Below are 12,422 nucleotides of genomic sequence, written 5' to 3'. Positions count from 1 at the left end.
AGGGAGATGGGGGGGGTCAGCCACCCCCAGGTCCCTGTGGTCTCCTTCCGGTGATTAACCCCGTCCCCCTGGCGGCCGTTTCCCCAGCGCAAACGCCGCCAGCGTTTTGTCATGCCGGCTGGCATTATACAGGGTGCCGCCATCTTTTCTCCGGCGCTGCCCCCGACGTCATCGAGGCACGCCCTACCCAGCATGCTCCGCGCCATGACGTCAGAGGCACATGACTGCGGTCATTTCCGGTCACATGGGCGGCGCGGCGGTGTACGGAAGCCCAGGACCTCTGCACCGCCAGCGCCTGCACGTACAACAGGTCCCCGGGGAACCTGCGGACGGCGCTACCAGCACCTGAAGGCCGGCGCCACGGACAAAAGCCCGCTCTTCCAGCACCGGGCCAGGCCTGGGTAAGATTCTTCAGCATGACAGCCGCCTGATTACTTCATGAGGATTCCTATCAAGGACTGTAAACCAACTGAAGCGGGGGAGAGGTGCCGCCCTTTTATTTCAGATGGTTTCCTGTCCTCGAAGGGCGGATCCTCTCGCAGGTGTGCTGTCATGGGTGAAGGGAAAAAGAAGTGCAGCAATTGGAGAATTGTATATAAAGAAAAATAAACACAATATAACTTCTTTTTAGACTCCAATGACATTTGCTTGAATGCTTGAATTATTTTCCATCATGTTTCCCCTGTTCTTTGATGGTCAGAATAACAAAGTATGAAAGTATGCTGCCAACCGTTATAACAAATGAAGGTGCAAAAAAAAAAATGGCATCTGTATGTAAAATATTTAATATATATATATATATATATATATATATATATATATATATATATATATATTTAATTTTTTTCTTGTATAGACTGTACAGCTTAATATTAAAGATGAGAGTGTCGCTTTGCGCAAACCCAGGGCAGTGATCTCTGATGAGCTGTGTGAATTTCCTGATCTTACAGGGTTCCATGACACAGCGTTTGAGTCGTCGGCCTGGTGTGATGTCATCTGTACGGTGGACAGGTGACATCTCACAAGCCCGAGTAATCATAAGCCGAGCCTGGGAAGGTTATGAAATTTGAGCTCCTGCCCATGGCCAGAAAGTATTTACCTAGACCGTGTACTTGGGCTGCGCAAAGCAATCCTCTTACATAAATACAGGTGTATCTCACAAAATTTGAATATCATCAAAAAGTTAATTTATTTCAGTTCTTCAATCCAAAAAGTGAAACTCATATTATATAGCGTCATTACAGAGTGATTTATTTCAAGTGTTTATTACTGTTAATGTTGATGATTATGGATTACAGCCAATGAAAACACAAAAGTCATTATCTCAGTAAATTAAAATAATTAACAAAAAACACCTGTGAAGGCTTCCTAAGCTTTTAAAAAGGTCCCTTAGTCTGTTTCAGTAGGCTCCACAAGCATGGGTAAGACTGCTGACTTCACAGATGTCCAGAAGGCAGTCATTGACACACTCCACAAGGTCCCAGAGTTGCAATTTTCATTTGGAAATCAAGGTCCCAGAGTCTGGAGGAAGAGTGGAGAGGCACACAATCCAAGCTGCTTGAGCTGCTTATCGCCTCCATGCCACGCCACATTGTTGCAGTAAGTGATGCAAAAGTAGCCCCGACCAAGTATTGAGTGCATTTACTGAACATACATTTCAGTAGGATAACATTTCGGATTTTAAAAACATTTTTCAAGCTGTTGTTATAAAGTATTCTAATTTACTGAGATAATGACTTTTGTGTTTTCATTGGCTGTAAGCCATAATCATCAACATTAACAGAAATAAACAGTTGAAATAGATCACTCTGTTTGTAATGACTCTATATAATATATGAGTTTCACTTTTTGTATTGAAGAACTGAAATAAATTAACTTTTGATGATATTCTAATTTAGTGAGAAGCACCTGTATGTAGGTAACCTGAAGCTAATGGATTTTTGTGCATAGAGAACAATTTTGTTTTAAATTTAGAAAATAAATTGTTAATTTCAGGAAACTGGTAAAAGAATAATGTCCCATTAGTCTACACACTAATTGTGTGGAGGAGGTACTTAATCTGACTGTGTATACTGGAGTTATTAGGACCAGACAGCTCTCGTGGCTTGTCAGATTTAGTAAATAAGTAAATTTACATTACAGAGTTGTGCCCTCCATACCAGGCGCTGCCTATAATATAATAATTCCTAAAAAAAAAAAAAAAAGAATAGAAAAACTGCTCAGGTGAAGAGTTGTGCTGGAAGACCTGAAGCAGAAAATCTCAATGACCACAAACCCGTACTGTAAAAACTTTACACCCCTCTGAATTCAGCAGTAGAGATGCCTCCATCAGTTTCATGAAACAAACTGCTCAGTCCTTTGCATTATCACTTTTCAAAAAGAAGCAGGTAGCCACATTCTCATGGTAGGGTTGTAAGGAAAAATGTTATGCTTAGATACTAATTGTCCTCGGATTAAGCCTAAACAAAATAAACAACTTTAGAGGCTAATCTTGTAGTACCTTTGTGACACTTTAATGTTTAAAGGGGAACAGAATCTGAAAAAAAGAAAACTAAGCCCTACTACTTGAAAGGATACAATTAAATGAAGCACAAACCGCATCTGGAAAGTGAGTGGCATGACTGTCTCTTAGGCCATGGCCCCACAAGGAGTGGAAGCCAAAACCATGTGAGGAACAATCAGAGAAAAGGTATAATAGAAACAAGTCACCAATTCTGCATTTATCACCCACTCCTGGTTTTGGCTCCCACTCCTGAGAAAAAATACTGATAGTGGGGCCGGGGCCTTAGGCAGGTCACACGAGTGTGTAAAAAAATCGTTCAGAGTTTCAGCCAGAAAACTGGGACAATTTTTTTCTCACTTGTCATTCATGCTGTTTGTATACAATCCATTTTTTACAGAAGCAGCTATTAATCATTTACAGGACCAGTTACAGTTTCCTATCTTACAGAATTGCAATGTCTCCATAAGGGTATGTGCACACGATGCTGAAATGAAGCAGAAAATTTCTGCATCTCCCTGGCAGAAAAAACGCATGCAGATTGTACATGCGTTTTTCCTGCGGAATACATGCGGATCCACATGCGGATACACATGCGTTTCCGCATGCAGATTGACAAGCGCTTTCCAAACGATTTTAGCATCACCTGGAAAGTGCTTGACAACTAGGTCACACTATATAAATCCATGCAAACAGCATGGATTTATATAGTGTGACCCGAGAGAGTGTATATACTTACCTCTGATGGCCCGCGCTGTCCTGCTTTACACTCTGTTCTCCCGGCAACTTTGAATTGAAAGACCTGCCGACGTCAGCGTCACGTGACCCGTCACATGACTCTGATGTCAGCGCAGGTCCTTCAACTCACTGCAAGTGCCGGGAACCAAGCAGGAGCGCTGCGCGGGCCGACAGATGGTAAGTATATATATATTTTTTATTTTATTCTTTTTTTACAGCTTTTTTAATGGTACCTGGGTGTGGATGAGACTCTCCTCTTCTCCACACTCGGGTACCATCCGCACATTAGAACGCGCCAATAACGCAAGTACAGATGCAGTCTTGCGGAATTGGCGCGTTCTAATGCAAGTGAATGGCGGCGAAAACGCCGCGTTTACGCAAAATTAATTGACATGCTGCGGATTTTTGAGCGCAGCGTTTACGCTGCGGAAAAATCCGCATCATGGGCACAGCACATGCGGATTTCAATTGGGGAACATTGCTGCCCTTCTACCATGCGTTTTTCATGCGTTTCCGCGGCGTTTACGCAACTGCAAAAACGCCGCGGAAACGCATTAAATACTCTGAATGGTATCCGATTTTTTTTTTACTTACTCATAGACTTAAAAGGGAGTGCATCATTTCATTTACAGAAGACACTAGTGCATGCAGAGATTTTTTTCACACGCAGAATTGGTCAATGAAAAAAATTGATCATCTGCACCGCGCCCCATTGAATAACATTGGTCCGAGTGCTGTTGGTTTTTTTGTACCCACGATTTGTTTGTGGACATGCAGTCAGCAAAAATACACAGCCATATGAACAGCCCCATAAACTATAAACTATAGATCGAACTTGTACATGAAAAATGGACTTCTGAATGAGGCCCAAGTGCCACAAAATCAGATCTGATAAAATAAAGATAAAGCAGCCAAGCCCTTTAAAGTGAGGATTTGCACCCTAAATTGCCATCACACAGAAATATTAGCTAACTTTATATTGCACATAAAAGAAAAATGACAACTGCCATTTAAGAACTTCCAGTAACTTTCATATTTATTAAATGTGTGTACATGCATGTTATGTAGTGTGAGTGTATTAATATACTCACCTGAAGCCACTTTCTAAGGTGTCTAGCGCCGCTCTGCTCCTCTGTTTAGTGAGGTCAGCGCACTTCAGACTAGCTGGCTCGTTCTATTTTTTTACCATGTAAGCCTATGGAGCCTTGTTCTGACACTACATAGGCTTTCATAGTAAAAGTTACTTCTGGGTCACGCAGAGCAGAGTGATCTAGACCAGTGGTCCCCAACCTTTTTTGCACCAGGGACCGGCTTGAAGCAAGATCATTTTTCCATGGCCCAGCAAGGAGGGGGTGGGGTGGGCGGGGCTTTGGTCATATGGGGGCGGGGTAATGGAGGGATTTGGAGTTTAGTGCATACTTATCATATAGTGTAGACCAGGTCCCCGCCAGGAGCCCCACATAATGTGCTGTGCCAGGAGCTGCATCACTGAGGCCCCATCACGCCCTGCAGCAGGACAGGGCAGCTGTCCTGACAGCTGCTGTTCAGCTGCATTTACTTCATCCCAGGGGCGGACACAGACTGTAGTGGGCCCCTGTGCAAGAAATTTTTGGGGGCCCCCCCCCCGCCCTTCATAAGGCAACAAAGTTATGTAAACATAACCCCCCCATGTGCATCTCTCACCCCCCCATGTGCAGCTCACCCCCGTGCATCTCTCATCCACCCCCCGTGCATCTCTCATCCACCCCCCGTGCATCTCTCATCCCCTCCGTGCATCTCTCATCCCCCCCATGCATCTCTCATCCACCCCCCGTGCATCTCTCATCCACCCCCCGTGCATCTCTCATCCCCCCCGTGCATCTCTCATCCACCCCCCGTGCATCTCTCATCCACCCCGTGCATCTCTCATCCACCCCCCGTGCATCTCTCATCCCCCCCGTGCATCTCTCATCCCCCCCGTGCATCTCTCATCCCCCCCGTGCATCTCTCATCCCCCCCGTGCATCTCTCACCCCCCGTGCATCTCTCACCCCCCCGTGCATCTCTCACCCCCCCGTGCATCTCTCACCCCCCCGTGCATCTCTCATCTCTCCCCTCCCTCCCATGTGCATCTCTCATCTCTCCCCTCCCCCCATGTGCATCTCTCATCTCTCCCCTCCCCCCATGTGCATCTCTCATCTCTCCCCTCCCCCCCATGTGCATCTCTCATCTCTCCCCTCCCCCCCATGTGCATCTCTCATCTCTCCCCTCCCCCCCATGTGGATCTCTCATCTCTCCCCTCCCCCATGTGCATCTCTCATCTCTCCCCTCCCCCCCATGTGGATCTCTCATCTCTCCCCTCCCCCATGTGCATCTCTCATCTCTCCCCTCCCCCCATGTGCATCTCCCATTCCCCCCACTCCTAGTTAATTGTATTTAAAAAAAAATAAAACTTGTTATACTTACCCCCATGCGATCCCTGCAGAATCCTGGCGCTCGTCCAAATCGCTGACACCAGGTTCTCCTGACTTCCGGCCATGTGACGGCACCGTCACATGACCGGAAGTCAGGGGAATCATGAAGGTGCTGCCGCAGCAGCGCAGCGCTAAGATGTCCCGGACCCGGCGCTTAGCATGCGGCCGGGGGCCCCATGAGGAGAGAGACGCACAAGAGGGGGGCTCCGAGGGGGCTCCTACCGGCCGGGCCCCATACTGGAGTCAGGGCAGTCATGCCCTGCTGGAGGCCCTGCTGGAGGCTGGAGGGGCCCCCTCTCCCCGCGGACCGGCTGAAAAACCCCAACGGCCCGGTCCTGGTCCGCGGACCGGCGGTTGGGGACCTCTGATCTAGACGGTCTGCAGAGCAGTGATGGCGCTGTACACTGGAGGTAGGTGAGTACATTAATACACTCACACCTTTACTGCATAAGAAAGTTAGCGGGCGCGCTTCTTCAATGTTATGCTTTTCGTTTTCTCAGCCTTACACCTTAGAACAAAAAACAAGGGTTGAAGATGTGTAAGCAAGTGCGGGTGATATGCACGCCGTTTGTCTACAGCAATAAAGGGCTAAATCTGCTAATAACATCTTGTAATACAGAGCACTTGGAGACAGAGGGGTAATCCTTGCTGACATTCTTTGTAGAGCTCTTGGGTTCTGCGATTTGCAGAAGCAAAGTTGGAGTACAGCTGTATTTGTACATTATGAAGAAAGTCTCACTCCTGGTTCTCGCTCTAATCCCAAATCAACGGTTTACTCTGGCTCTGCCATTGTAAAAGATTTCCAAATAGAGTTTCACAGGCAATGTCAGAAGAAAACCGACAAAACAAATGCGGAGAATAAAGCCTCAAGTGATTCAGCAATTCCCATTCGGTGACTTCACACTAAACTCTATTTTAACAGGTGGCCATTATACAAAATGATATCAGGAAGCCAGAGAGGAAATGGCTATTCTGATTTTATTGATGTGATCACTGCCCAACAATGCAATTGAGCAAATTGAAGAGGTAGCACTGCAAACCTTACAAACAGAATGACATACACTTAAAGGGACAGCAGAGAATGACTGTTCAAACCTTGTACAGGCGCACAGTGCCACTATGGCACAGCCAAATATTTAAGGGCACCTTCCAACCTACTTGTTTTCCCATCTATCTCCATCCCTCTCGCTCTAACACGCCAGAGTGGTCACTCAAAGAACAGGAGATGGGAGTGGACGTAAAGTGAAAATAAGTAGGTGGGAAGGTGTACTAAAATGTTTGGTCACACCAAGGGTGCTCCGAGCGCCCGCACTTGGTTTGAACAGTCATTCTGTACTGACAGTTACCCTTTAAAGAGAATCTGTCACCAGGTTTTTGCTACCCCATCTGAGAGCAGCATGAAGTAGAGGCAGAGACCCTGATTACAGCGACATATCACTTACTGGGCTGCTTGCTGCAGTTTTGATAAAACAGCTATTTTATCTGCAGAAAATCTACCAGTTCTCTGAATACTGAGCTCTTTATATCACTGATTGACACTTTCTTTGTACACTGTGCATAGGCAGAAAGCTGCCAATCACGGATGGGACGGGGATATACAGAGCTCATGAATATGGAGAACTACCAGGCAGCAGGTTTACTGGTCCTCTAGTGATAATCTCCTGCGGATAAAACACGGATTTTATTAAAACTACAGCAAGCAGCCCAGTATGTGACACATCACTGGAATCAGGCTCAATGACCCTACATTATGCCACTCTTGGATTAGGTGTCAAAAGTCTGATAAAAGATTCCCACTAAAATAAGAATTAGTTATCGGCTAAAACCCCTGACACTCCTCTCTGCCACTCTTCAGGGCTACAGCAGTGACATCCCATCCAAAACACATGACTGCTGCAACCAGTCACAGGCTGCGCAGAACAACATGGGTACATGCCCTGCTATGTGTTACAGGAAATGAAATAAGAGTAATGCATACAGACAGCACAGACTAAGAGGGAAGTCAGGGCGCCACACAGACTATTTAGCCTCCGGGGGTATTGTGTGCCTGAAAACCCCCTGAGCACCATAATTAATTAGGACCTGTCATCTCTTCTGACGTGTCTGGTTTAGGAAATACTGGAATTCATTGTTACTCTTCTGTTCTTCCATTTGGATATCTGTTAAAAAAGGAACATCTAGCTGTGATCAATCCCCTTGTATGGATCAACCCTACTAACAAGGGGACTGATAAAAAGCAGCTGTCAACTTATCTATACATACCCAGGAAGAATAAAGAGGAACTATACAACCCATGGCTTACCCAAAATGTCCATCATCATCATCATCATCTCTGGCCATTAGATATCAGAACTCGGCCAACTAACAGATCAGAAGGCACCTCCAATCATACCCACATTATAACAGTGTCGTACCCTAAAGTAACAGGAGGCCGGACAGTCCCAAACCTTCAGCCTCATTTTGCATTGTCTGAAGCAAGAAGCTATTTTTCTACAATTTTTGTGCAAGAAAAAATAAAAAAGGCTAACAAATGTATTGAGGACGATACTTTCATTTTTATTTCGGAGATGCTAAACATGTCTTATTTTATCCTCGCTTAGTTCGAACTTATTGGGACTTGGAAGATAAATACGGTGAAGTAAGGGAGAAAGTAAAACATAAAATGCCGCTCAGAACAATGTGACAGCCATTAAGGAATGAACAGCTAATGGACTTTACAGTCACTGTACAGACTATTCTTTAACGTGTGTGCTGTTTGCAGTCAAGAGGTTCAAAGAAAAAGTCAATACTCACTATTGGAAAGACTGAACACATATCTTGTAATAATGCTGGTCTGGTGAACCACTCATAAAATATAAACACATTACAGTTCCTAATGCTGTACCTGAGGTTCTTGAGGTGACTGGGGTAATGCATTGAGGGCCTCTTGCAGGTTCACTTGCAGTTGACTAATATGCTGTTCCTTTTGATGTAGCTGCTCAGTAAGAGCAATATTACTTTGCCGCAGTTGAGTCTCGCTGGACTTTGTCGTTTCATAACATGCATTCAAGTCATTATAAAGCTGACAGTGGGGAAACAGCAATGATTAGTACTCATAGGTAGAAAGGGTTTCAGAAAAAAAGAACATTTTACAAGTTACACTGTAATAGAGCAGTTATTAGGTTTACACGTAAATGCTTAGAGTGAACACTGGAAAAAAATATGGCCGTTTTCACCCAAAATTCCTGTCAAGGTGGTGTCCTATAAAAAGCAGGAGAGACTATAGATTTTATAAATAATATATGTATATAATCTATACATACACTCACGATTGATGGCGGGTCCCAAGTTCAGCTGTGCAAATGGAGTGACCACTGCTCAGATTTTGTCTATGGGGTAGTGGGACTACTCCGAGGGACAGTAAATGAAGCAGTGGTCACACATGCTTACATCTTAAATGTTGTTTAGGGGCCAACCTATTTAGAGTCTGCCATCCATCAAATTACACCATTTATACATTCACATAGAGTGGGGAAAAAAAGTATTTAGTCAGCCACCAATTGTGCAAGTTCTCCCACTTAAAAACATGAGAGAGGCCTGTAATTGACATCATAGGTAGACCTCAACTATGAGAGACAAAATGAGAAAACAAATCCTGAAAATCACATTGTCTGATTTGGAAAGAAATTTTTTTCAAAATTTGGTGGAAAATAATTATTTGGTCAATTACAAACACACAGACCTGTAACAACTTCTTTAAGAGGCTCCTCTGTCCTCCACTCATTACCTGTAGTACTGGCACCTGTTTGAACTTGTTATCAGTATAAAAGACACCTGTCCGCAACCTCAAACAGTCACACTCCAAACTCTACTATGGTGAAGACCAAAGATCTGTCGAAGGACACCAGAAACAAAATTGTAGCCCTGCACCAGGCTGGGAAGACTGAATTTGCAATAGGCAAGCAGCTTGGTGTGAAGAAATCAACTGTGGGAGCAATAATTAGAAAATGGAAGACATACAAGACCACTGATAATCTCCCTCGATCTGGGGCTCTACACAAGATCTCACTCCGTAGGGTCACAATAACCTCAAGAACGGTGAGCAAAAATCCCAGAACCACACGGGAAACCTAGTGAATGACCTGCAGAGAGCTGGGACCAACGTTACACAGGCTACCATCAGTAACACACTACGCCGACAGGGACTCAGATCCTGCAGTGCCAGATGTGTCCCCCTGCTTAAGCCATTACATGTCCGGGCCCGTCTGAAGTTTGCTAGAGGGCATTTGGATGATCCAGAAGAGTATTTGGAGAATGTCATATGGTCAGATGAAACCAAAGTAGAACTGTTTGGTAGAAACACAACTCGTCGTGTTTGGAGGAGAAAGAATGCTGAGTTGCATCCAAAGAACACCATACCTACTGTGAAGCATGGGGGTGGCAACATCATGCTTTGGGGCTGTTTCTCTGCCAAGGGACCAGGACGACTGTTCTGTGTACATGAAAGAATGAATGGGGCCATGTATCATTAGATTTTGAGTGCAAACCTCCTTCCATCAGCAAGGGCATTGAAGATGAAACGTGGCTGGGTCTTTCAGCATGACAATGATCCCAAGAAGACAGCCAGGGCAACGAAGCAATGGCTTCGTAAGAAGCATTTCAAGGTCCTGGAGTGGTCTAGCCAGTCTCCAGATCTTAACCCTATAGAAAACCTTTGGAGGGAGTTGAAAGTCCGTGTTGCCCAGCGACAGCCCCAAAACATCACTGCTCTAGAGGAGATCTGCATGGAGGAGTGGGCCAAGATACCAGCAACAGTGTGCCAACCTTGTGAAGACTTACAGAAAATGTTTGACCTCTGTCATTGCCAACAAAGGATATATAAAAAAGTATTGAGATGAACTTTTGTAGGTGACCAAATACTTATTTTCCACCAAAATTTTGAAAAAAATTCTTTCCAAATCAGACAATGTGATTTTCAGGATTTGTTTTCTCATTTTGTCTCTCATAGTTGAGGTCTAGCTATGATGTCGATTACAGGCTTCTATCACCTTTTTAAGTGGGAGAACTTGCACAATTGGTGGCTGACCAAATACTTTTTTTCCCCACTGTAAGACTTGGCACCTATAAAATATTATACTTGCGGTGCAGATTTTAATTATTTTGTTTCATGTAACAACTGTTTTACTGAATATGTAAATGAGGGGGCTTCGGTGCACCCTTGGTGTGGCCAAGAGCTCAGTGCACCGTTCTCCCGATTATCTTTCTATGCCCTCCCCTTGGATGAGTCCTCAGCTCTGCACTCACGGAAATTGCATGGTTCCACCTGTTCTGTCTGCAGCGGCTGCTTGCTACACACAGGATTGCACAGCAGCGGGCAGCTGATGCTGACAGGTGAGGAGATGCGCTCTGACATTGCAAGCGCTTGGCTCCTGCAGTTGGGTGGCTGTGGCTAGCACACGGGCATTTCGGCTAACACTATTGCGGCTGGCATTGTATGCAATGTGGTGACTGTTCAGACCTAGTTTTAGTTATAGAAAAAAAGAACAATACAAATAAAACCTACATACTTTTTGATATGAGATGGTCTCCGTGATGTGGGCATCTTCCTGATTCCTCAATACTTTTTGTGTGTCCATATTGAGTGCCTCAGCTGCTGTATGAGCCCTGCCTGCTGGGCGGCATGTTCGTTGCCTTGTTTGTAAAGATTCTGAAGTTCATTCAACTCCTTCCTGTTAGAAACAAGGAATCATGGAATTAAACAGAAATAAGAAGTGAAGTCACAGACTTTTTTTTTTTACATCTGGAAAGCAGAAACATAGGTGATTAAGAGCTAAGAGTCTCAGGCATGCAACTATAGTACATACCCTCTCCAACCAAAATGATTCACTGTTCATATACCGACAGCTACCTCCTACCTAACACATGCACAGTAAGATGAAACGTCTAGGCAAATGTATAAAATCTGACTTAAAAAGCTGTAACAATTAAATATATTATTAACAGTAAATATCAGGGAATACCTTCCATTAGTGTATTGGAGTCATTGTGGACACACATGTAAAGACAATAGTGTATAAGGCTACTGATAATTAAGAGGTCTCTGCTCTGTCTTCTAGAGTATCCCGAAGACCTCCAACCTTTGGTGTCCATATGACTTGGCAAGACAATCAATTTGAAAAACCTCACTAGTTAAATAAATGGTCTTTAAAGTTTGTCTGACAAGGTATTCTCAGAGTTGTAGTTTCACAACAGCTGGGTTGAAGACCACCATGCAGTATAGTACCACCCCTCCTAGGCTATATTGACAAAGAAGCTGGGATTTCTATTAATCTAAATAGATTAGATTAAAGTCTGGGTGGATACATCACTATTGACTGTAATACATCCATCGAGTTTCCATTTGAAAAGAACAGCACTGGCATTTTTTGATGGAGTCAGTAATGCAGATGTGAACAAAGTCTTACAGTTACAGTTTTAAAATCATATTGTTTCTTTCCTGTATTTTCCGAAATGAAGCTGTATTGAAGCCGCAAAGCTACCGAGTTTGTAAGTTATCCCCGAACGTTTGCTATCCCTATCTGATTGCTAGAGGTCCAATGGTTGAGACCCTCACCTACGCCGAGAAAGAGGTTCCAAAGCATTGTCTGACTAAAGTAACAAATCTGCACCTCAGCTTCAGTTATGGTCTATGGGATTGATGAAAATGGCTAGCCCTCCATTCTTGGATTCTTTGAGGGACCCAGTAGCCAGACA

General features: G+C 44.5%; 1 protein-coding gene across 1 annotated transcript in view; it reads right to left on the bottom strand.

Moving 5' to 3' along the window:
* The window catches only part of CNTLN (centlein), a 503,552-nt gene that overhangs the window by 323,436 nt on the left and 167,694 nt on the right, over nucleotides 1-12,422 (bottom strand). Inside the window, 3 exon segments of the mRNA XM_073665439.1 lie at nucleotides 8,575-8,751; nucleotides 11,237-11,316; nucleotides 11,319-11,398. Coding sequence (XP_073521540.1) covers nucleotides 8,575-8,751; nucleotides 11,237-11,316; nucleotides 11,319-11,398 — 337 coding nt within the window.

This window comes from Phyllobates terribilis, unplaced genomic scaffold (assembly GCF_046119375.1).
Source record: "Phyllobates terribilis strain yellow unplaced genomic scaffold, ASM4611937v1 Scaffold_1__5_contigs__length_1240528914, whole genome shotgun sequence".
NCBI classification, from domain to species: Eukaryota; Metazoa; Chordata; class Amphibia; order Anura; family Dendrobatidae; genus Phyllobates; species Phyllobates terribilis.
The sequence above is the reverse complement of the archived record's forward strand: the minus strand, read 5'-3'. Positions and strand labels throughout refer to the sequence as shown.